Source organism: Chrysoperla carnea, chromosome 2 (assembly GCF_905475395.1).
Source record: "Chrysoperla carnea chromosome 2, inChrCarn1.1, whole genome shotgun sequence".
NCBI lineage: Eukaryota > Metazoa > Arthropoda > Insecta > Neuroptera > Chrysopidae > Chrysoperla > Chrysoperla carnea.
This window is the reverse complement of record NC_058338.1, coordinates 77,269,657-77,295,744: the sequence shown is the minus strand read 5'-3', so window position 1 is coordinate 77,295,744 and position 26,088 is coordinate 77,269,657. Positions and strand designations below refer to the sequence as shown.

At 26.6% G+C, this 26,088-nt stretch overlaps 1 protein-coding gene across 2 annotated transcripts in view; it reads left to right on the top strand.

Annotated features, from left to right (window-relative positions):
* The window catches only part of LOC123292091 (ETS-like protein pointed), a 297,704-nt gene that overhangs the window by 218,694 nt on the left and 52,922 nt on the right, over positions 1-26,088 (top strand). For both annotated transcript variants that reach the window (XM_044872620.1, XM_044872621.1), the window contains 2 exons: positions 2,015-2,215; positions 9,242-9,493. In XM_044872620.1, the coding sequence (XP_044728555.1) occupies positions 2,015-2,215; positions 9,242-9,493 (453 nt within the window). The remainder of the gene's footprint in view (positions 1-2,014; positions 2,216-9,241; positions 9,494-26,088) is intronic.

Here is a 26,088-nt window from a genome sequence, read left to right as displayed (position 1 = left end):
CATAATACCGCAAGTCACAAGTGCACTTGTTGAAAGTGAACTAGTGGCTTTTAAAAAGTCGGTTTTATACTTGTGGGTAGTACACATTTAAAAAATAAGTAGTGTAGCGCCACTTTCTGATAAATTGATTGTGAGCCATTCAGGCTTCCGTAGTTAACTTATCAGACATTTAAAAAACTGGAAATTTTTTAATTATTTTTAATGCATTTTTACAAAAATAAATCTATCAGCGATGTTATAGTTTTTTACATCTAAAAAAAAACATTTCTAAGCTAATTAAAATTGAAAAGATTGCGACATTTGGGTGCAGTTATATATGAATAAGAAATACATTTTTTTTTTTCTTAATTATTATTTTAAAAAATTGAATTTGTTTTTAAAACTGCATTTAGATAAAACTTAGATATACTTCCGCAATTATTTTTGTTAAAATATTTAAAACGGAAATCAGAAATATAACATTGACATTAGATTGAATTGGGAGACACAAGTGGCGTTTAATAATAATGTATTGAAGTGTTTATAAAATTTTAGTTTTTATTTTATTTACTATAGATTATTATAATATTAAATCACAGTTTGGGTCTTCATCGAAGGATGATAATTAAATCTTAATTAAGATATTAATTTCAGATATTAATATAATAATTTTTTATAATAACGGTGTGTTTTAACTCTGATCGTTAAAATTATTTGATCGATAATTTCCGGTATAAAAATATGAATGAATTAATTTGTAAGGAACCAAAACTTGTTTTGGTTGATAGTAGACTGTAATTAAATTGAAGCATTTTGACCATTAATAATGCCTTCGAGTTTATTAATGAATTGTTGCTACTGTATTTATCGATAAATTGGTTAAAGGTAAATAATTTTTTACATTGGGCTCAAATAGTGTCTACTCTCTCAGGATAATTTGACAGGTCAAGTCAGAATTTTTTGTGTCTAATTCTGTTTAATAACTCTACCCTCAAAAGTTTATAATATTGTTATAATTGATTATATATTACGTTAAACTTAATATACAGTTATACCACGTGTATCAGAATATACGGTCAATAATCTAAAACAAGCATTTTGTTATAAGGAACTTGTGTCCGTAATGACCCATACCGTGCCGAACTTCAGCTTAATTGTTCGAGCTTTTGGAAAATTGTTTTAAACAAACATTGTTGGTATTTTTTCGAGAAATATTTTTTGCTGTTTATAGTTTTGTTCTGTCTTTAACAGAGTGCGAGATGCTGAAAAGAGCAAACATTAAATTTAGCAAACCGTTTGCACTAGAGTAAAACTTCAAATAGTAAAAATTTTTCTCATGAAAATAAATTTTATTCGAGCAAGTTTCTCGAAAGCGCAAAAGGATTATCCAATAATTCGATTTGGTATGCAAAATTTCTTTACTTGTTAAGGTATACTTTATAACTACCAAGTTGTGGGTTCTCAAAACTGAAACTCACGATCTTTTTGGTTTATTAAACACATTCATCTTTCTAAAATTTCATTTTTGTAACTTTTCGTCCAAATTAACTGAAAAATTTATCTAAAAAATTACATTAATTTTCTGAAAATCTGAATTAAGTTTGGAATTTTAACATACGAGTACTTAAAATTAATCGGAATGAAATTTCTAAATTTCTAAAGTGTAATTAATTACTTTAATTAGTTCGTATTAAATATGAAATTAAATATTGAAGTAGTTGATAAGCTTTTGCTTTTTCTATTAAAAGTAATTTACTATTTTTTTTTATTAATAATTGATTTACAATTATTTAAATGAATGAATTTTATTTTAAAAATATATCATTTCATAACGTGTTTTACAATTCTATATTTTTCACGACCTGTTAAAAACTTTCGAATATCGCTAATTTTTGTTATTTAAAAGCTAAAGTTCCTCAGTTTGTAAAATATGAATACATTTTAAAAATTTCTTACAATGCCGGATTCTGAATAAGCATAATTTTTTTTTACTTTTTTCTGACATAAATATTAATTTATGTTATTTTGATTCTAGATCCCCGTCAATGGACTGAAGAACATGTTACACATTGGGTGTGTTGGGCAATACGTGAATTTTCATTAGAAGGTATCACATTAACACAATTTCGTATGCGGGGCAAAGATATATGTGCAATGGGCAAAGATGCATTCTTAGCACGTGCCCCCGCTTTTATGGGTGATATATTATGGGAACATCTAGAAATATTACAAAAAGGTAAGTGTATTTTTTTTTTGGATTAATTTCAATAGTCTTAAGCCATCATTAATATATTTTGTGACTGAAACTTTTTTGTAGATGTATTATTTAGTTCCAAAACTAAATGATAGCCTTGTTGGCCTTGATTTTTATAGCAAATAGTGCCCTGGTTTTTATTTTATATTGGTTTTTATTTGAAGTAAAATTATTAAAATTCTCAAAATATACTTTAGTGCCTAAAATACTGTTTATTTTAATCGCAAATGATTGATATTATTATCGTTAAAATTCACTACTAACATGCTATTTTTGTCATTATAAAACATAATTTTTTATCAAAAGTTTAATGCCTTTTCTGCACTTTCAAAAAGGTTTGCGTCTGGCCATATAAAATGTCCACACTTAATCAAGCCTTTATGTGCCAATCTTTGACTAATGAACTAAATAAAGTTATGGCGTTTTGATGCCAGAACGAAAGTGTTATCAAAAATTGTATTCAAGCCGATTCTCTGTCAGGTTTGCGATAAATTAATTATTAAAAACTGCCCTTTTTACTTGGTGGTATATGAAGAAAACGTAATAAATGTTGGTTTTTAAATCAATAAGTGCTTTTAATGTTATCATTTACATAAAAAACTTTTATCATTATTCCTAAAGTTTAAAGCTTTAAAATCATACCAAAATACTGTCCATAAAAATGAAAAACTTTTTTTAGTAAAAATATTGACTTTGATAGTTAATTTCTCCTAAACCGTACAGAAAATATGAATTTTTCGCAAAAGACGTATAAAAGGATGATTAATGGATAAATAAATAAAATTTAAAATTTTTGGTATCATTTTCATTTTTAAAGTATCGTAATTTCTTAAAGAGTTAAAATGAAAATGCTAACAAAAATTTAAAATTTTATTTATCAATTAATCACCTTTCTCAACCTTTTCAATAGGTTGTGAAAAATTCATATCGATTCTCTGTACAGTTTATGAGAAATGTGCTCTTTTTTGAAAACACTAACTTTGATAGTTAATTTCTCATAAATCGTTCGAAGAATCGATTTGATTTTTCACAAAATATGATTTATTGGTAAATAAAATTTCAAATTTTTTCATTTTTTCGGTATCGAAATACCTTAAGTCCGCGAGCCATTAAACATTACATAATGCTATACACACTTAATATCCGATTTTATCAGGAATCGATCCAAATTCAAACATATCATTGTGTTATTTAGCAGCCGAGCTTGAAACTATCCATATAGATGAAGGCCAGTGACAGTCTTGACTTCGAAGTTAGACCTAATGCTCAACAATCTCAAGCCAGATTTGAACGAACAGAATTTATCAATGAAATTAATTTTCCGACGGTTGAAAATTGTGTAATATTTTTTTCCTTCACCATTAATTTGAAAAACCAGGCAGAACTTAGACCATAATTATTATTATGAGGTGCTCAAACCAACTTAAAAAAAATTTAAGCATTCTATATTTTATAGCGGACAGTTTAGAACGATTTAAACAACTGCATTTTAAGTACAGTAAACAGTGCAATTTAAAACGATTCTTTTCATTCATCATTTAAATAATCGTTTAGATGATTGGCGTTACATCTCATAAATAATTCTAATTTTTTATTTTCAGTAGGTTGAATGAGTTAGTGTTTTAATTCAGGCACAAGCAAATATAGTCGCGGAAACAAAATACTAAAAACGGTCAAAATTCGAAAATTTGAACAGTAAATCAGATTTGAATGCGGTTTTCGGCATTCGATTCGTTAGAGCGTCAGGAAATTTTGTGACATAAATTGATTTATAAGAAATTAAATATATGCATTTTATAATTGCAATTTAGATTAATCGTAAATATACTAAATTCACAATTCAGTTAATAGAGATGAAAATGATTCCATACTTGTTACTCAGAGGTTTTTGGGATCGCTGAACAGGAATATCTGGTCATAATTGATCCAGATTCGTTACTCAGGGATTTTTAGGGTAGCTGAACACGAATATTGCGATAGAATCGGGCACCAGGTACCCCGGAGATCAATTCTGCCGCGATATTCGTGCTAAGCGATACTAAAAACCTTAACTAATTTTAAATGCATATTATTTATGTAAATTGCATATTTTTCGAATGCCGAAAATCGCTTCCAAATCCGACTTATATTTCAAATTTTTCGAACTTCATTGCTTCGTTTCTGTGACTAATATAATAATAAACGAAATAATGAAAAAAAAGCACTTGAAAAACTACGATGTGTATGTATGCATGTATGTACGTTTATATTGTACACTAAAGCACATACACACAATTTCTTTCTCTCGTGTTGTCGGTTGTTATGTGACGAATAAAACTTATAAATAGCGCGGAGGTGGAGTTGCTGGCGCTGTTGCCACGTCACTTCCGGCGCGCGACGCTACACCGGATGACTGTAATCACATTTTAACACAGTTTGTAGGAATCCCTTTACATCTCTGCACCCCTTCATCTTTTTATATGTGTGTATGTGTATTCTTTACATATTTTTCATATAGTTTTGCTCTTATTTTTATTCATTATTTTATTTTTTTTGTTTTTATGTGACATATTCTACTATTGTATGTGTACAGGGTATATTTAAAACATTTTTCATATGCATATTTTTATACAGAGTGATCCAGTAGAAATAATACAATTTTAATGGCAAAAATAAATCAAAACTGTATGAGTACTCAAAACTGCCAGAATTCATCAAGTAGAATAAGCTGTCATTGTTTAATATTTTAACTTTAAAATTGTTCAAAGTATATCCTTTAATTTTCAACAATATTCGCTTTATTCAACACTTATCTAATTAATATAAAGCCGCTCTCGAACCATAGCCATAAAGGAAAAAAAAAATTATTGATTTGTTTAAATCACGTTTATCCGTTTCCAGAACTGTTCCTGCTCGTTCTCACTATATGCCCTTTGGCTTCACCATTCCAACTATTTTAACAAAAGTCGTTTCGGCGAATAATTGGACTTATTTACAACACACACAAGGATCGGTCATCGTCACCGTTACCGTCATCGCGTGTGTTTGTTATTGAAATCCTCCTTAACGGATGGACTTGCAAGTGTGTCCAAGTGAGTCACAATTCGGTTCACTACAAAATGTTTATGAAGATTCCGCAAAAAAAAATTAAAACCCATGAAATAAATGGTTGAAACGCATATAAATAATATATTACATTACCAATCTAACTATTCAAATGTATTTATTCTGGAGTTCCTCTGGAACCAAGGTTCCAGTCAAAGACCAGACCAAAGACCTGTTATTCCAAAGCTTTAAGATTTCACTTCCGTCGACAGTTCCCCTGACTGACTTTTTTTTGTATACAATATTTCATAAGGTATAGAAATTTGCTAAAAAATTGCTTAGTCCAAATTTGGTGATAATTACTGTTATAATGCAAAATTTCATTTAATTATGTGGGAGCTTTAGATTTGATGCCCCATTTTTCTACCGATAAAGTTTAGGAATATAATTATTAGACGGCTTAGTTGAAGGTCGTTCAGGACAAAGGTATTATATTATGGCTCTCAACGTTAGTAAACATCTATTTTTAACATTTGATTTCGCGATTATGTAAAAAAATTGAATTTTTATTTATTTTTGATTAACTTATCTACTTGAGCCAAATTATTTACCATCAAAACGTAATCATAATTGTTTTAATCCAGACAAATTAATCAAATTATGAATGATCAAGTTTTATCACGTAAACAAATCAAGGTACTAAAGGAAGCAAATTTTTAAAATGATAAGACTAAACAATCATTTATCTGTTGATTTTACTGATTACTTTTTCCTTAAGAAATTAACTTTGTTGTCGTGAGCGTCAAAAATTTAATAATATTTGAGAGATAAAAACTTCCTATATCAAATTTTAATTGGACGAATTCGAGACAAAATTCAATAAATTAATTTTTTACGAAAAATAGAGTTTTTTTAGTTTTCAAGCAATTTTTTAATAAAATGAAAAATATCAATAAAAAAATAATAGGAATATGTTAACTAATTTTCCCATAAAATGGAAAATCTGTTTCGCATTTACATGCATGTTAAAGAGGGTTTAGCAGCAAATATTCTTGTGATATATATTTTTATTTCAATATATTTCTACTTTTTCAGAATTACTGTGTAATTAAAATAAATTATACTGCCTAACAGAAAATCATCTGCTTAAAAATTTGAGTACAAAAATTAAAAGTAGTATTCTTCTTCTGCTAGATTAAAATGGCAAAATGCTAGATTTTTAGACTAACGGTTTCATTTCAAGCTTAAAAATAGTACTTAAAATATTACAAAAAGTATTAGTGTTTTTTTTCGAAACTTAATTCGATTTAAAAATAATTATTTTGTTTGTTTTGGAATCCGAAATATGAAAATATATGTTTTTAGTACAACAAACAAAATTTTTTGAATTTCCAATGATATTATAAAAACAATTTTATAATTAAATGAAAATTATCTTTATTTTATTAGTGCGTTACAATTTTACTCAGCTATAAAATAACATATTTTAATGTTTACTCTTATTTGATAATTTTCCATAAAATTTCTTTGAGTTCATTTAATTGTTTTTTTTAAGTCACAGAAACTCAATAAAATTAAATGGCTCATTTCCAATTCTCAAGACTTAAAGTTACATAACAATATTTTGATTTGTTCTTCAGAATTTTAGATACTTGCCTATTTTCTTTCAATAAAATTGCTTTTGTATAAAAATTGCGTGAAAATGTTATGATGAACACAAAATTTTTACAAATTATATGTTTTCCGAATATCAAGGTTAGTTTTATCAGTCAAGTACTCAATTCCGGCTTTAGAATTATTTATGTAATTTATATTACATAGTGTATGATATACTATTTGTGTATTGGATTATTGGGACTTAAACATTCGAGATAAGAATATTTTATAGAATATACCAGCTGTAAACTGCCCGTTTCGCTGGATAATTAGCAATAAATTTAAAATATTTAGCAAAATTAATGTAAAAAATAAACGAATATAAAATAGGTTGTGAAGTGTGCCCTCGGCCCAAAGTTGTAAACTGACCAGCCCTGTTCTAACGTTGAACTGACTGCTTGTCATAACTGTTATCTATATGCAATACACAAGCAGTATAACTATTTTCAGCTTTAATATATTCATTTAAATACCACGAAAATCATAAATAAATTTTATCTATTTATTTTTCTTAAATAACAACTGACTGACCAGTACTGTTCTAGCGATGAACTGACTGACAATCATAACTGTTATTTATAGGCAATATACAATCTTTATAACAATTTTCACCTTTAATAAATTCATTTAAATACCACGGAAATCATAAATGAAACTTATATATTTACTGTTCATAAATAAGGGCTGACTGACCATCCCTGTTCTAACATTGAACTGACTGACTGTCATAACTGTTATTTATATGCAATATACAAGCTGTATAACAATTTTCAGCTTAAATAAATACATTTGAATACCACGGAAATCATAAATTGCATCTAAAAATAATTCATGGAGCCCTTTTCACATGAATTTAACTTTGTACTTGTTAATAAAAAACCAAAAAAGCTGATTGATTGAAAGTTAGTTTCCAATTGGTTTTAAACCTTAGTCGCAATCGTATAGGAAAGACTTTACTCATTAGAAAAATAGATCAATTTTTTGAATGTCGATTTGCTTATGTTTGAACTGGATTGAATTTAACTATCCAGATAATTGATTAAAACTATATTTAATTCATGTGAACAAATTTGGAGACATAGCTGATTGTAAAAAAAACAGTTAAATATTACGTTAATTGAAAACTGTGTTAATTACGTATATTAATCGTTTACTATAACTTTTTCCGGAGTTCTATACATGCGTGCCTAATGTTATTAAACACACTCTGTAAGTTTAAAGACATAATCTTCAATATTTTTAATGAATGAAAATTTAGTGTATTTAAATTCATTAAGTAAATTTCATATGAATTACATGATGTACAAAAGTAATTTTAATTTTTTTTTTTTGAAATATTAATATAAACGAAAAAAATTGTATTACAGATAATTTGTAATCTCAATCATTATTTTTGATTATTTGATTATATTAAATTTTTATTAATCACGAACACCTGACGAATTATACAAATTTGTTTCAATTTGTAATTTTTTTGGGAATATTTATTTCGGCATGAATTTTTTTTTTACGTAATTAATTTTACTAATAAAACCTTTGTTGTAAATTCAATTTATAAAAATTGATAATTTTGAGAATAAAAATTTGAAATCGTTTCTTTTAATTTTGAGAGAGTTTACTTTGAAAATACGGTATTTCTATTCAAATGGCCTTATTTTAATTGCATATATAATTTATGTGTATTTCAAATTGATTTGATTTGGATTTTTTAAAATTATTGGCTCTTTACCTGAAATATCTTTAAATTTGTTTCTTAATAACACTTCTATAACCAAATTGAAAAATTAATGTAAATTTAATTCAAAAAAAGTCAGTTTAAATAGCCAATCATTTATAAACTTTTATATTTTAAACACAAAAATATATTTTGATTAACTATTATTCTCGGAAATATTTATGATTTCTAAGAGAGAATAAAATTGGAAACGATCTTCAATTACAAAACAATGTATTAGTCGAAGTTCGAATACCGCGATTACTTAAAAGCATATTTTTTTGTTATAACAAAGTGTTAGAGTAAATTTGTGTGTGCTTCGAAATTAGTAGAAAATAAATTTATGAAAATTTGTAAGAAATGATCAAAAACAAACATCAAATTATATGGTTAAAGTTTGGCATTGCTGGGCATCGTTTTTTCAGTCATATGATGAGTAAGTTTAACGAGTCAAAAAAACTTAAGAATGTTTGACGAGTATGCAAGTGCATCAGAAATTTCCAATTTTGACGATAAAATTTTTATTCTTGTCGTAAAAAATTATTGATAGTCCAGACACTTTGTTATACTACTATACAAAATTTTACATAACGTTATTTTATGTATTTTTACAGATGTTGAACGAGAACGTGAAGTTGCTTCTGTCAACTCATCATCAACAGGTAGTGGACCACCTAATACTATTGGTCCAAACTCTGGTGGCGGTAATTTATATGATTCTGGATGTGTACCAGATTTGACTGATTTTCTTGGCGGGTATCATTCCCCATTAACTGGTGATCATAAATCAACTACATCTGGTGTACCAACACCAGCACATACGCCGACGCCAACATCAACGAATACTTCGCCTTTTATTCATGATGGTAAGTTTTAATTAAAATTTTCATGTTTTACTTTTTATAACAATTTCTTTTAGAATCAAAAATACAATCTGTTTTTATAAGAATTATTAGTTTATAACATTTGAATAATCTGAAAAATATTTTCTCAGTTTTGTTTTCTATGTAACGAAAATTGAAATAAAAATTACAGCTCGATTTCTCCTTGTTGCAAGTCATCCAAGCCTCTTGAAATCACAGCGGGTGTACTAGTAAGTATCTTAGGAGATACTTACTTTTATCTTGCTCTCGATTAATATTCGATCTTAATTCTCATCTTTGATATTATATAATGAAAAAATACGCCACTTGGAAAGTGTACTAGTTGCCTTGTAAAAAAAAGTTCTAGTTCATAGAATAGTTATTTACGATACTAGTGTGTTAACAGCATTATTAACGTACGCCTGCGAAATTTGTGCATCGAGTGCATAGCACGAGAACAAAAACTTTATCTAAGCCTCTAATATGTGAAAATAAACGATAATTATTATTTAAAATTTGTCTTGACTTATTGAGAAAAATAGAAAATTAAAAAAGTTACTATAGTAACTGAATTAATTACCGCCCCAATATGGGAACGAATTCACACTAGAAGAGTAATGAACTATTTTTCCACGCACACTGAGTGAGAAAAGTACTTCTTTTTCACGGGCGTAGATACCAATTTTGTAGATTTTATTTTCACAAAAATGAATATTTCAATGAAAAAAAAATCTTGAGATTTAAAGTCTTTTGTTTATCGTTATTTTTATACATATTTATTAAAAAAAATTTTTAATTAAAATCAAATTTTCCCGTAATTAATTAAACTTACTACACAATTTTATAATTCCATTTTTATGTCAATATTGTAGTTAAACCTGAACTTGGAGTTTCTTAGAAAAAAGATTTTTAATCTTTACTCGAATATTTTTTAAACCCTCAAGTCACGTCGTAAAATCATTAATAAATTACTTATTTTTGGACTTGATATTGAGTATCGCGTAAAAAAACCTTAACTAATTAAGGATTAAATCTTAATTTAAATGTCTGATTTAAATAAAAATGCAGTTTTATATGTTTAAAATATTATTAAAATCAATTTATTATAAATGATTCATATCCCCTATTATCTAACTTACCTTCAAAATGACTTCTTTTTTATGTTTATTATTTGCTTTAAAAGTTGATTTTATAATTTAATTTAATTTATACTACTTTCCATACATAATATCACAAAGGCGATATTTACTCAAAAAAAAATCAATAAACTACTGTTGTATAAAAGAAATAATTAAAAATATTAATTAATTGAGCCTAATGGTTAAATTATAAATAGTGACTGTTTAATTTATTATATGTTTTAAAATAATTCCATTGGTAGATGAATCATCTTTATTTTTCTCTTATTCTAAGACTAGTTTTTAGTCAGTTTTTTTAAAAGTTAAGATTTTACAAACATTTTAATAATATTCATATTATTAGACCTTAAGACCTTTAGATTCTAATTTGGGGTAATTAATTTTTCTTGATTAAATCTCGGAAAACTTTTTTGTGGGTCGTATGTTCACTTTTATTCTCTCGATTGATAGAATGAAATATTTAAATCGATCTCTAATCGAGTGTTTTAGAGATTTAGTAACATTGGAAAAAATCGCAAAAAAAAAGCGCTTCAAACCAAACAAAAGTTTTATATTGGTTAGAAAATTTATTTTTTTAGAAGATTTGATTAGCCAATAAAAAAATTACAAAACACCCAAAAGCTAATACCAAGTGAAATTGAATAAAACCCGTGTAATTTGATCAAAAAATAACTTGGAAATGACGTAAATACGACTTCTTCCACCAACTTCTCCATACTTTTACATCAAAGTATTTAAAAAAACACACAAAAATATATTAAAAGTTTTAATATACATTACATCAATTTGGGGCTACGACAAAAAAAAAGAAGAATTATGGCCTTAATTAAAAAATTTCATTCACAAAAACGACTAATTAAACGTAGACTTAAAAGCGAAACGGAAATTAGTAAATTTAGAACCACAATAATCAGGGACAATTAATCAAATTTAATTAATAGCGACATGAAACTGATATTTTATTATAAAATGACTACTGGTTTTCAAAAATCTGTTTTTATCACCAACCTCATAATGTCATCTTGATTTTTATTTGATAATGCTGTGAGTGGCCTTTGTTATTTTTAGATTAAAAAAATATACATAGGAGGTAGACTACATTCCATAACAAATTGTGGTGCCTAGGACTTTTAGAAGTCAGGCTTATATCTTTTTGATTAAATAAATTATTATATTGATTGACAAATTATAGAGAAATTTTTTTTCTACAATTTTTTTTAATATAATATTTTTTCTTTACTTATACTAATTTCAAATTTTGTGTTTGTGAGCATAAGTAGAGAAATATTTTGGTATAGCATCGAGGTTTTCGTATGACGTTTTTTTCTTTCGTCTATAATTTGCCATGCATGGAACTTCGGAGTTTCATAGAGCCTCTACATCATTATTAAAGTTTCAAATTGATATTATAGTTTTTTTGAGAAATATTTCACCACAGATACCAACTTTCACGATAGACAAGCAAAAACTTATACATTTGGCATTTGTTAATTTCGATTTACAGATCGAATACTATTCCATAGCATCAAAAAGTTAAATAACAAAAAAAAATTGGTAGCCTATAGTTAGTTTAATTAATTTATAAATTTAATCAATAAATCAATTGATTTTATTTTAGTATGTTTTTGTATAAAACGTAAGAATTATAATTAATAATAAAATATTATTAATAATAATGTAATGAATATTAGTAAACAAATTAAGAGGATGTTATAAAAAAATTAACATGTCTATAAATATTATATTAATTAGTTTTGTTTTAAAGATATTTAAATAGGAAAAAAAAATTAAAACGGATGGGTTTAATAAGGTTATATGCTTATAATTTTATTTCATATATTTATTATAAATATAGTCTAGGTCCAAGTCTAATATTTGAAAATCTTTAGACTGTTTTATAGAAAGTCGTGCCTAACAACTTTTTCATCTACGAAATATTTTACACCCAAGGACTTTCTTTAATGTTGATCCGTAAACTCCAATTGTACAGTAGAACACTCTAAATTTAGACAGGCATCACTATTAATAGGATTTATGTAATTATTTAATTAGTTAAAATAATAGTACTCCTGACTCTAGACCTAGTAAATATTAAAAAAATATCATCAGACATTTTTTAAGTATCGTCATATTTTAAAATTCTGTTGTAATGCATTTCTAGACAATTTTAATATTTAAATCCAATGAATTTTTAATTTGTTTTTGGTAAAATTTTCCATCTTTCCCAACCAGTCCGGTAGCGGATTGCCTTTAACTCGTTAAATACGCAATAAATTATATCCTTATAAAATACGCAATTCTTTTCAACTAAAATAAGCCATGAATTTCAGTAACTTTTCATTTGCTTCAATAAATTTTTACGATAGAAACAAAAATAGGAATTCTAGTTAGTTAATAAACCTTATCCAACCAAATTAATTATAATTAAAAAACTGTACGAGATTCCACAAAATTTAGAGTAAAAGGTGATTTAGCAAGAAACAACTTGATTATTTGCTCAAACTCAAAATTTGATTATTTCTCCCCTAACAAAGAAAAATCAGGGATTTATTTTGTAGTTTCGTTAACCCAATTTTAATTTTTCAAAGTCCAATTTTCACTAATTTTCAAAAATCAAAAAATTACCTTTTTCAACAAGTTTCAACTACTGTTATAATTAATTATTTCGTAATAACAAATATTTACAAGAAGTGCCCATTTTACATACTGGAACGAAATAAATAAACTAAAGAATATCACCACGACAACTACTGTTTTTAAGCATGTTTTTAGTCAAAGTAATATAAATATAATATGCATTACGATGAGTCATGTGTAAAAGAATCTGTAAGTAATGCCGAACTGATTGTATACATTATACGAACTCTTTAAATGAATATTTGCAATGACTCAAATAATAATAATAACACAATTTAAAAATACTTATTTATACAAGGTGTCTCACCATCCCGTGATAAAATTTCTGAATGAAGGATATAATTTTTGATTCCCCTTAAGGATGTACGAGCGCCAGGGAAATTTTTTTAAAAAAAGGCTTGGTTTATTTTTTATATGAAGTTGGACAAGTCCAAATCAGTTCTGAAAATTTGGGAATGGGAGTTGCCCGATTATTTAAATAAACAGATGACTTCAAAATATTTAAATTAAAGTTAAAACCTTAATAGATTATTGAAAATACAAAAAACCCGCTGTGCTTGACTAATTAAGGATCTATGAGCACGATAGTGAGGACAAAAATTAAAGAAAATATATATTTTCAATTTTGATGAAGAAACATAATTTGAAAATATAAGACGAAAAGTAAGAATACACTTTTTCGATATTTGGAGTAATTTTCAAAATATCGAAAATTGAAAATTTTGTTTAATTATGTAGCTTTCGATATTTCGAAAATCAAGGAAGATATCGAAAAATTGTATTCTTATGTTACGTCAACTTTGATGCAGTTATAACAAAATTGAAAATAATCAGCAAAGTTGAAAATAAAGTGCAAATATTTTCAAAAACAAATCTAAACTTGCCTTGGCGCTCGTACTACCTTAATAATCTGCTTTTGTTAAGAATTTGGCATGCATTTGCATTCAAACTCAAATTATTAATATAAAGCTTTTACTTTTAAAAGGGTACAGAAACATTTCCATTTCTCAAATTTTCTTGGTGATGTTTTCTTGATATTTTTTAGAACTGTACGTCGAAACGCACGTACAAAACTAAATCGTTAAGCGTTACGTTTAATTTTGGCGACCGTAAATTTTGAAGAAAAAAGCGTAATGAATGAACGAACTGATGTTTAATTCCTGTTTTATTGCAGACAAAAGTGTAGCAATCTTACTAGAATACAATTTTCAAAATAAAATTTATTTTTAGTAATTTTAAACAATTTGTTGTTTTTAAACAAGTAAAAAAATCAAGCTTTTCTTTATTGTGTAATAATATAATTTTATTTCTTGTGTAATAAAAATGTTAGTAATTTCACAAACTAGGGTTGTATTTTTACTAAACCGTTTTGCGTTATAGCTTCCAAAACTTTTACTCTTAATTTTTTGACCAAAATTTAAACCTAAGACAGTTTCGAAAATTAGTCCAAAAAAAATTAACTTCGAAACACGAGGACACTCTATATGTGTATTATGTATGCATTTGCAAATGTACATAAATATATCTTCTATTTTTGTTTAAAATAAAAAGATGGTAGTAGCTTTTTGAAGTAATATAATAATCTTAAAATAATTTAAATAAAATAAACATTTATAATATGTTTTGTAATGAAAAAAAGGGTGAAAAATCAACAAAATAAACAATTGTACTTGCATAGCATATTATGTATATTTATAGGTATTATCAAATGGTGTATTATTTATATGTAAACACTGCAGTGGTATATTTTATTCATATATTTTGATTTTATGTATGTTTCATGTGATATGCAATTTTTAGAATCCGATTTTATACAAATCCTTGCTATTCCGGCACAGATCCTTCAAAAATGTAATTCAACTATTTTAAGTAGCAAATACCATCCAGTCTTAACTATAATATATACTCATCAAAATTATAAAAATTAAAATTTTAAATACACAATATTTTACCAAAATTTTAAACTTTAAAAAAATCATGGAATTTGTAACCACAATAACTCATTTGAAAACTTGTACTTTCTAGATTTGGAATCTCAAAAATTTGTATCACTCAATTTTATAGTTTAGAAGCGTATCAAACTTTTACAAAAAATTTGCGAAAGAATATTCGATTGGTTCTTTATTTTCTTAAGAATGAGCTGTAAAAAATCTTTAAGAATCAAGATATTCGCTTTACAAGCAAGTTAACACTTCTGGATTCACATTGATTTTGTCTCATGTTCGAAAACTTAGACCAACTATTATTAGCTGCCCCATCCTGTGCCAAGTAGTTACATTTTTGCTTCACAGAGAAGATTAACAAAGACAACAACACAATATTGAAATAGCTGACAGAAAGACACAATAACAGAGCAATGTATTTAATGCGCATGATCGTACTGAAAGAAGTCAGCTGCTTCAATAGTTACTGTTTGTTTAATTAATTCTGTATACAAGCTCTAAAAAATGGTTAGATATTATTTTATTTGCAAGGGATATTTCAAAGTGGACATGTATCACTGGTTAGTAAAGTTTAATTATTAAATAATATTTATTAAATGGCAGTCATTATGTTGTAAATACGCGCCAGAATATTATATTGTATATTAAGACATGCGCATTAATAATCATGCTTGGTCATTTCTTATCCTTCTCAATCATCTTGGAGAGGTAATTCTCATTCTGTTGCCAATTCCTGCCTTCCTTTAAGCCCTTCCATATTGTTTTGTAAACAGTTCAATCACACTCCCTTTTTTCATTTTTAAGCAAATATTCATAAACATATCGCATGACATGTTTTGTGAAATTTATCAACAAATAAGTATGTATATAAAATGCAATGACCCAATTTACAGACAATAAATTGAAAATGAACAAAAAAAATAATTTATCCTGACTCATTCAACATGTGCAAGGGAGTCAGTTTTATCATGCATTATTTACGTACATTTGTCAATGAAATGAAATGTAAAGTCATCTTTGTATATTGATTATTCTCATTTTTATACCATGTATGCATGAAATATACATAGTATGTTAAGTTTAGTCCCAAGTTTGTAACGCTTAAAAATATTGATGCTATGAACAAAATTTTGGAATAGTTGTTAATAGAATCGTCTAATTAGTCTATTTTCGGTTGTCTGTCCGTCCGCCCGTCCGTCTGTAAACATGATAACTCGAATACGAAAATAGATATCAAGCTGAAATTTACAGCTCACTCAGGACTTAAAAAGTGAGGTCGAGTTCGTAAATGAGCAACATAGGTTAATTGTGTCTTGGGTCCGTGGGACCTGTCTTGTAAACCGTTAGAGATAGAACAAAAGGCACACATGTTTACTCACCAGGGCACACTCTAGATGCAAATTTTATGGTATGTATTAATATGGGATTATCAGTTATGTATGTGTGACATGTATAGGTATATATATGTAATGTGATCGAGTAATCAACTCTGTTTATACATGGTATTTCAACAATTAACTCAGTCAATTGTTTGTTTTCACTTGTTCTACATGATCTTGAAATCTAAACAACATGTTATGAAAATATAAAAAAAGCATTTTATTTTGGCCTTGATCGACTAGCCAGATATGTCATTGAAATAATGCCCTTCATGATTATAACGATATTCTACTTGGATATTGATATTAGATTATTTTTAATACAAATGCCTAGTTTACACTAAGCGAATACTCGGAAGAGGCTGGTAAAGGGATGATGATCGAGAGAGAGTAAATTATTTTTAATATCAATGAAACTGGCATTATTGAAAAGATAATTTTATGTCATAATTTTATGACACTTTCCTCCCGGAGGGGATAAAGTGACACCAAACTAAAAACAAAGCAACTGTCCATAGTAATCTTGACATCATGTGCCTGCCATCGAATTAATTTATCCAAAATTTGAGAATTGTTTAAAATGCTAATTATGATTATGTTAGGAAGAAACAATTATTATCACAATGCTTAAATATGGTTACATATTTTTGAAATGAAATATAATATTTTATATTAAAATGATTCACTTAAAAATATTATTAAAGTAGACCAATTTATTAGTAGTTCAACCAACAAAAGAAGAATAGCTTATTCTGAATAGATAAGAGTCGTGTAGCTCTGCGTTTTTTTTTTTTTCAAAAAAACGTGAAATTTTTCCGTTATTTGACGTTTATCATTGCAAATTTTAATCGCCAATAACTCGGAAAGTGACTTTCGAAAAATACTTAAGGATGTATGAGCATGGCAACAATAATTGATTTAAAGACTCAAAATTTTTTATAGATAGACTTTAACTCAAAGAATAATATGTGGCTACAAATTTCAGCTTAGATATCCATGCAAATTATTAAGAAAAATATCATTGAAATCGATATAAAATACATTGCTCTAATGGAAAAATCCTCAAAAAACGACATATTTTGAAAGTTTTTAAAAATTTGCACTTGGAATAAATAAAAAGAATTTAAAAAAAAACTATTTAATAGAAAGTAAACGTATTAGCAATGACATAGAAAAGAAGAAAACCAAGCGCCTCCAATACATATAAGGGATGTACGAATAGGGTAGATTTAGGGTTCAAATTATTTTTATCTTATTTTCAACTTTGATGATGAATTTTAGTATATCTTTATGAATGTAGACGAAAAATAAGAATACAATTTTTTGATACCTGCCTTGGTTTATCAAATATCGAAAGCTGAATAATGAAACAAACTTTTCAATTTTCAATAGTTTGAAAAATAACCAGATATCAAAAAATTGTATTCTCACTTTTCGTCTTATATTGTCATAGGGGTTTAATCTTCGTTTACAGGAATATTTTTAAATGATTTCCAAAGTTGTTTTTGTAGATTTGTTGCCTGAGCTATAAAGAATGTACTGCACTCTATAAGTAGCTGTAAATGTGTATAAAATAGTTATTGATATAAAGAGTATACAACATGACATTAGCATTAGATATATAAGAATAACAATAAACATGGATTGTATTGTTTTATTTTATAAACCATAATTGTTATATAGAAAAGGAAAAACATAATAAAATGTTATTGAAACATTGAAATGAAAACAAATTCAATTGAATTGTAAATAAAATTTATTAAATATTTATTATTTATCAAATCATTTTAATAATTCATAATTTAAAAGAATTTTATTTTAATAATCAATCAATCATAAACATACATTACATATGGATGCCTATTTTTTTATATTATATTTAGAGATGGTGTGATTTAATGGCCAAATAATTAAACAACATTTTTACAACCCAAAAATAGTACCTAGGAAATTATAAATAAAAAGCGTGATTTTTTAAGTCTAAATCAGTTCTGAAAATTTTAGAGGAGGAGGAGTTTGTCCGATTATTTAAATAAATGACTTCAAAAGTAGACATATTTAACATTGGTTTTATGATAAAACCGTAGATGGGTGATATGTTTTCATAGATTTCTCTAAAACTAGTCGGTGGAGAAAAAAAACTACTAAAATTAATGTTAAAACCTTAATAAATTATTGAAAACAAAAAAAACCCATTGTGCCCGACTAATTTAGGATGTATGAGCACGGTAGCTAGAACACTTTAAAAAAATATATCTTTTTAATTTTAATGGTGAATTATGTCATAACTTGATAATATAAGACGAAAAGTAAAAATAAAATCGATATCTGGAGTAATTTTCAAAATATCGAAAATTGAAAATTTTATTTAATTATTTAGCTATCGATATTTCGAAAACAAAGGCAGATATCGAAAAATCGTATTCTTATTTTTCGTCTACATTCACGAAGTTATAACAAAATTCATATTCGAAGTTGAAAATAAGGTACAAATAATTTCAACCACAAGTCTAAACTTGCCTTGTCGCTTGTACTACCTTACATACAAATACCTTTAATAAGAGATAATAAGCTACAAATACTTCTAGGCACACTTTATGCGTGTCCGTTGTGGGTAAATTTTAAACATATTTGCCCTATGCTTTTATATCTGAATTTTCCTGACAATTTTCATTAGTAATGAAAAAAAATTTACAATTTTATATTGGCGTACATTTTTAAATGTTAAAGACGTTTTCGTTTATGTTAAAATACCAGCAGGTACCATAAACATCTGCTTAATAATATTTTTAAATAGCAAGCAAAATATTTTTAATTTTTTCAATAATTTACTTCTTCGTTATCTAATAATTCTATCAAAAATTATTATCCCTAAAAAAACCTAAAACAATAAATTTAATAATTTATATTTTTGCTTTCAATAAAAGAACATATTGCATGTCTTAAACCTTGTACATTTTTAAACTAGTGTGCTATGGAATGTAAAAACTGGACAAATTGATAATTTAATAATTTTATGTATTCAAATATTTCAATAAATAATTATGAGCGTGAATTAAATACAACTAAAAACTTAAAAGGCGTCTTTTATGACAATTGGTATATGGGTATAAACAAATATTCCAAGCAACTTTTTCTTATAATTTTTGTCGATATCTCCATCTCTTACTAGACAAAATATTACGAATCGATCCTATTGGCAATTTGAGTTTAAAGTTCAGATTTCGGTTAAGCATCTTAAGAAATGTGACCCATTACTCTGTGTGCAAAATTTCGAATCGATATTTTTATAAATAACGAAAATATGAGTGTGTCTTCATCTTAAATGCAACATTCTGTATGTGTAATGTCGTTCATGGTAATACTATATGTTCTTACACTAAGGCTCTTGATTTTCTGCTGCTATTGAATTCGTTCTCTAGTTAGTTAATTATTCTATTAAAGTATTAGGTCAGATACAAACAAAAAATTAAATTTATTTACCATATATTATTTAAAATTTAGATTGAATGAAATGAAAGTGATGCATGCATACGTTAGTAATGTACCTATATCTATTCTATTCAGTGTCTATCTGACTAAAGAATAGTAAAGAAGCTCTTAATTTCGTTTCGTTATGAATCGTTAAACAATATTATGTAATATATAATATATACATAAATAAATTTTGTTTATAATACAGGTTGGGTCACATAAACAATGAACAAAGTAATTCCAATGAAAAAAAAATTAAATGAACTAAATTTATTATCAAAATAGTATATTGCGACAACTGCGACAGTCTGCGTAAACTTGGCGCAGTAGTTTATAAAAACAATACTGAAAAGTTGATAAAAACAGAACTATCTTATCCTGTATGAGTAAAGGAAGATATGATACTTAATTTTTTTTTACTCGATTTCTACAAAATCTAGTTGGTTTTTGAAAAAAATGGTACAATGTGTACAAAATTTTTTTATTTTTAATGTTTTAGTCAACCCTAGTAGCTCAATTGGTTAGCGTAACCAATTCCGTACGCGGTATACCCATTGCAGCGAGATCGATTCGCAACGTCACAACAAAAATTAATTTAATTAATGGCTGTGATAGGCTGGTGTAGTACATGGTATATGCATGAAGGAGGTGTAGTCAGCCTCTGAAAATAATTTAGGAGCAGATAAATGAAATTATCAGCGAAAAAGGTGGTAAAACACCTAGTATTGTAACCTCAATTGATTCTACCGTGAATTATAATTAAAAACAGTTGTCGCTACTAGAATTCGAATTTGTAACCATTAGTTATTAAAAGGCAAACACTAACACGTTTGCACCTTTTCTCTCTGAAACGGCAACGCATCGAGCCTAAAGAAAATCTCTTCATACATATAAAGAAAAGTGTCTGGAGGAAAGCATGTTGCATTGTAGTGTAGGAAAGCTTACCTACGTTTGTGGCCACCGACCGAATAAATAAATTATGTTTAGATTTTAGAAAAAATTATTTAACATACAATTGTTAACTATGCTCTTATCAAACACAGACTTTTCAAAATATATTTAAAAAAATAATTTCTAAAATTTCAACGCCAAAGGATTGTTTATTTATTGTAGTTAACGAAACTGTTCTTTCCTCAAGGGAAGGACGGTTGTGTATGGAAGTCTAAGAATGGAGCCACTCATGACTTTTTAGAAACCCTGTATACAAAAATTATTACTATTCTTTTTTATTATTATTGTAAAATACGCAATAGTTTTAATAATAAGGAGCTACATATTCTTTAAAAAAAAACTGTGTTAGTGTTAAGGTCGCTATTGCGCGTACTTAACTTTAACTAGCCGAGTGTTCTTTTAGATTAAATTATTATGCGGTTTAGTTAACCTTTAACCGCGGTGTAAGCACGAACTGCCGCTCCAATAACCATCTTTAATTATTTAAAAAACCCGATGTTTTGCTAAAATGATAAGAGTACAAAATATTTATGATTGTGGTTGGAGAAACCCAAAACAAAGAAATTTCCAATACAGAAATACATTTAATTCTTGATATCAACCTATTTCACGTACGCAGTTTTATATCTTCTGAGTTTCTTCCTTAAATATGTTTGAAGATAAAGGGATTACTGTTCTATATCCCGTCAAATCTTTTTTTTGAAATATTAAGATAAGGCATTAAATTTTCTCATAAAGAAGGTAAAATTGCCTTCTGTTACTCATACTTTAAAATGAACTAGCTCTATATGCTATTTAAGTTTATAATTTTCATTCATTTTCAATTTGCAATCATTTAAAATTTAGCAATGGATATGCAATAAACAGGAAAATCAATTTTATTTATTGAACAAACACATAATGCAGCTTTAAAATTGAAGTATTGCAAATATTGTGAGTTTCCACCACTCGAAATTTTCGAAGATTCAAGCAGTAATAATATTAATTTCATTAAAGGATTAAATTATAGTAAATATAAACAAATAATATAATGATTAATGATTATTTACTTAAAAAAATCAGTAAAAAAACAGTACTTCACCCATAAAATGAGTACCTTTAATGATTTGGTAATAATGTATTAAATTACACATAATATAGTAATAACTAATTATTATTATTTCATAATAATTAATTATATATGTATTTGAGTTACATGAATTATTATAAATTTTATTTCATTTATTTAATTTTTTTTAAGTATATTTTCAACTAAATATTATGTCGTTGAATCATATAATTACCATGATTTTTATTTTCGATAATTACTTTAGAAAATTTTATTAATATTAATTTTTATCATATTCGATTCGAAAATAGTATTTATTCAAGGTTTTCTGAAGTCTTCAATAGCTTTTATCGTAGAAAAAAGTAGCAAATTGGATCTAATACTTGAAAAACAAATTCAGTATCAAGAACATATAGAAAAGGTTATTTTGGCTTTTCATCTGTCAATAAATACAAAGAAATTAAAGAAAGGGAAGTTGCGGAAAAGTCGAATGATTGTAGATTTCAATAAAAAAAGCCATATTATAAAACTTCTTTTCATGAAAAATCATGGAACTCGCGTCCTCGATGTTTGTAATTGAACTCCTCCTAAACAGATGGACCGATGTTGATGAAATTTGTGTGTGTTCTAGTGGATGCGAGAATGGTTTAGATTCACAATTTGGTCCACTACAAAATGTTTTTGAGAGATCCGCACCCAAAAAAAATTAGAACCCATAAAATAAATGGTGGGAACGCATATAAGTAATTACTATTCAAATGTATTTATTTGCGCTCCCACCATATTTATCTAGAGTTTTGAACACCTATTTGAATAGTATTGAGGTATTATTTATTATTATTCAGGCATTGTGAATAGGTATTTATAGGATCTTTATGCGCACGGCAGCTCTACTGCCGAAGGCTCCAGCCAGGTCAAAGGCTAGTTATTTCAAAGTTTTGAGTTTTCACTTCCGTCGTCAGTCCCCATGACTGACTATCTTTTTTTCTTATCCTAACGACTTTTTCCTCTTATTAAATTTTTGCAATTCTTTCAACGATGAAACGGCGTTTCCGTACTTTATAAATTGCTATTTTCAAGATACTAGAAAACGTTTTATGGAATTTCTAAAAAATTTACTTTAAGATAATTATTTTCTATTACAATAACAAAAAACCGATAATATTCAATTTCAAGTTTGTCCGCTCTATTAAATACTTTCTAGGATCCACGAGAGAGCATGCCTAGCTTACGAGAATATTTATAAAATCAGAACTTATAAGAATAAGCATAATTAAACCAAACAAATTAATTTATCAATAAAAATGTACCTATACTGAAAGGTATCCAGACTTTCAAATTTCAGAAGATTTCAAATTTATTAAAGGTATGAACTCAATAAAAGTTTTCCTTTATTATCTAGAAAGCTATCTAAAATATTATTTGAATGAATTTCTAAATAAAATTTTAACATAACAAAATTTTCGTAATAAAAAGCTATGTAAAAATTAAATAAAAAACAGTTATTATATTTTATTAAAAGCATCCTTGAATTATAAAATTTATATTTGAAAAAAAAAAAAAAAAAATTAAAAATACATGTAACCAACTATGTTTGTTATAATAATGTCTATAGTTTAGAAATCAAGAATTAAAAAATATGTAATAATGATAATAAAAAAATACTAGAAATAAAAAAAAATTAACAACTAAATTTACAAGCATTAACTACAATTGGTACATCATTGATGGATGTGTTTGTGATATATATACACTGTGTCAACTTTATTCAACCTATGAATAATACTTTTATAGTTTTCAATCACACACTGGAAATTTAGGTGTTTTTTTTGGAACTATTTTCCTTATCGCACGATATTTGTTTGCTGTTTGGGAGTTAAAACCAAAAAAACTGGAACAGACATCAAAAACTGATATCTAGATTATCTAGGAAACTAAAACTTTTTCAATCGATTCAGATTGCCATGAATTTTGAGAAAATGCAAAAAACTTTTTATAACTGTCAATTTTTATTTTTTCTTAAATAATTTTTTAATTTATTTAAAAAATTGAGTTATGTAAGTTATCAGAAGTTAAAGAAAACAGAGAAAATTCAAAGTAAATACAATGCAATTTTTATGTTAGTTATTTCATTATAAATATCCTTGTCAAACCAAACGTAATGTACTAAAATATTGGGTTGACTATTAAATCAGAAGTATGTCTTTTTAAGATAATACTTACTACAATTATTACAGTAAAAACTAAAAGCTATTAAATTAAATTCTTTAAATCAAACAAAAATTTGACTTCTAAAATGAATACCTATCTTAAATTTCGGAAAAAGATCTTCTAAATAAAAAAGGTAAGCGCGGTATTTATAATGTACCAAGGTACGAAATATATATACTCCTTTTTTATTAAATATTTGGGTTGTACACAAGCCCAACTGCTGTGGCGAAAACACTCATAGCCAAGGCCATGTGAGAGCTCTTATAAAAAGGTTTTCATGAACTCTTATAAGAAGCTTCTCCTTAGCTCTTATAAAAAGCTTCTCATGAGCTCTTATAAAAAGGTTCCGATTGTTTGCAACAACTAAGACAAAGTCACTTAGGGATATTTAGGCCTGCATATTGTCCATTCAAATCTCAAAGCTCTCTCTGCAGCTTATTTTATTAAGAAATTATTTGAGAGTATTTTTACTTTATTTCCATATGAAACGGCCAACTTCGGAATGAGTTGTCATTATTTTAATTTTTTTTCAGTGTATGACTCTTGCAGCCCCATTAAACCGAATAACATTTTTCATAAAAGGAGCGTGACACAAAGAGTGGTGTGCCTGCATATAGTGGGTAGTATCTTTAACTTAAAAGAATAATAGATAACACAGGGTATATAGTATGCTTGTATATAAAAAATATATGATTGAAATGGACAATTAATATAGAGTTAAGACTAACATTTACATACATGCATGAACCTCCTATAATAATAGATTATTATTAGTTAATTTACAATGTTTATTAATTAGTGAAATTGTATTAAATGAAATTGAATTAATTAAATACATGGTTGAAACATCACATCATAATATAATAACTACATAATATTGCACGGTATTTTATTTTTATTCTATTATTTTATAAAAATAACCTTCAAATTTTAAACTATTTTATTTTACTTTTAAATACATAATAATTATGATAAGTTTACCTGAATTTCTAAGACATTGCTCGATTACAATTTGTTAAATATCTGATGTAAATTATTAAATGAGTTTTTCACTATTTTCCTTAAGTTTTAAAATATCCCTACACTATTTGGGTTTGTAAAAAACGAAATTTTTTTAAATATTAAATTTTTAGGTCGAAATAAAAAACTGTTTTTAAAACACGTATATATGAAATATACCATAGTATATTAAGCTTAGTCCCAACTTTGTAACGCATAAAAATATTGACGTTACGAAAAAAATTTTAGTATAGGTGTTCATAGAATCATCTAATTAGTCCATTTTCGGTTGTCCGTCTGTCTGTGAACACAATGACTCAAAAACAAAAAAAAAAACATATCAAGCTGAAATTTCACAGCACACTCAGGGCGTAAAAAGTGAAGTCGAGTTCGTAAATGAGCAAAATAGGTAGTTTGTTGGTAGTAAAAAACAAATTAAAAAAACTAAAACTGTGAACTAAATTTTAAAATTTATATTGGTATGCTATGAACCAAAACTAATATTTTCCGACTGCTTTCTGTCTAAGCTATCTCAATAAAATTATAGATTTTTTCTCATTAAAAGTAAAATACCCTATTAATTTTCATCGAAGCAATCGATTCTTAACTACACAATTTTTTTTAATGTGAATTTATATCAAGAAAAGTGCATTCAACAATTTTAAATTATATACCGAAAAAATTCGGTAGATATTATTATTATATTTTCGGTATTGACGGGAACTTTAAATGCTGTCACTAAATTATTGCAATATTTATAAAAATTTGATTATCCCTAAAAACAATCATACAATATAAAAATTATAAACGCATATGC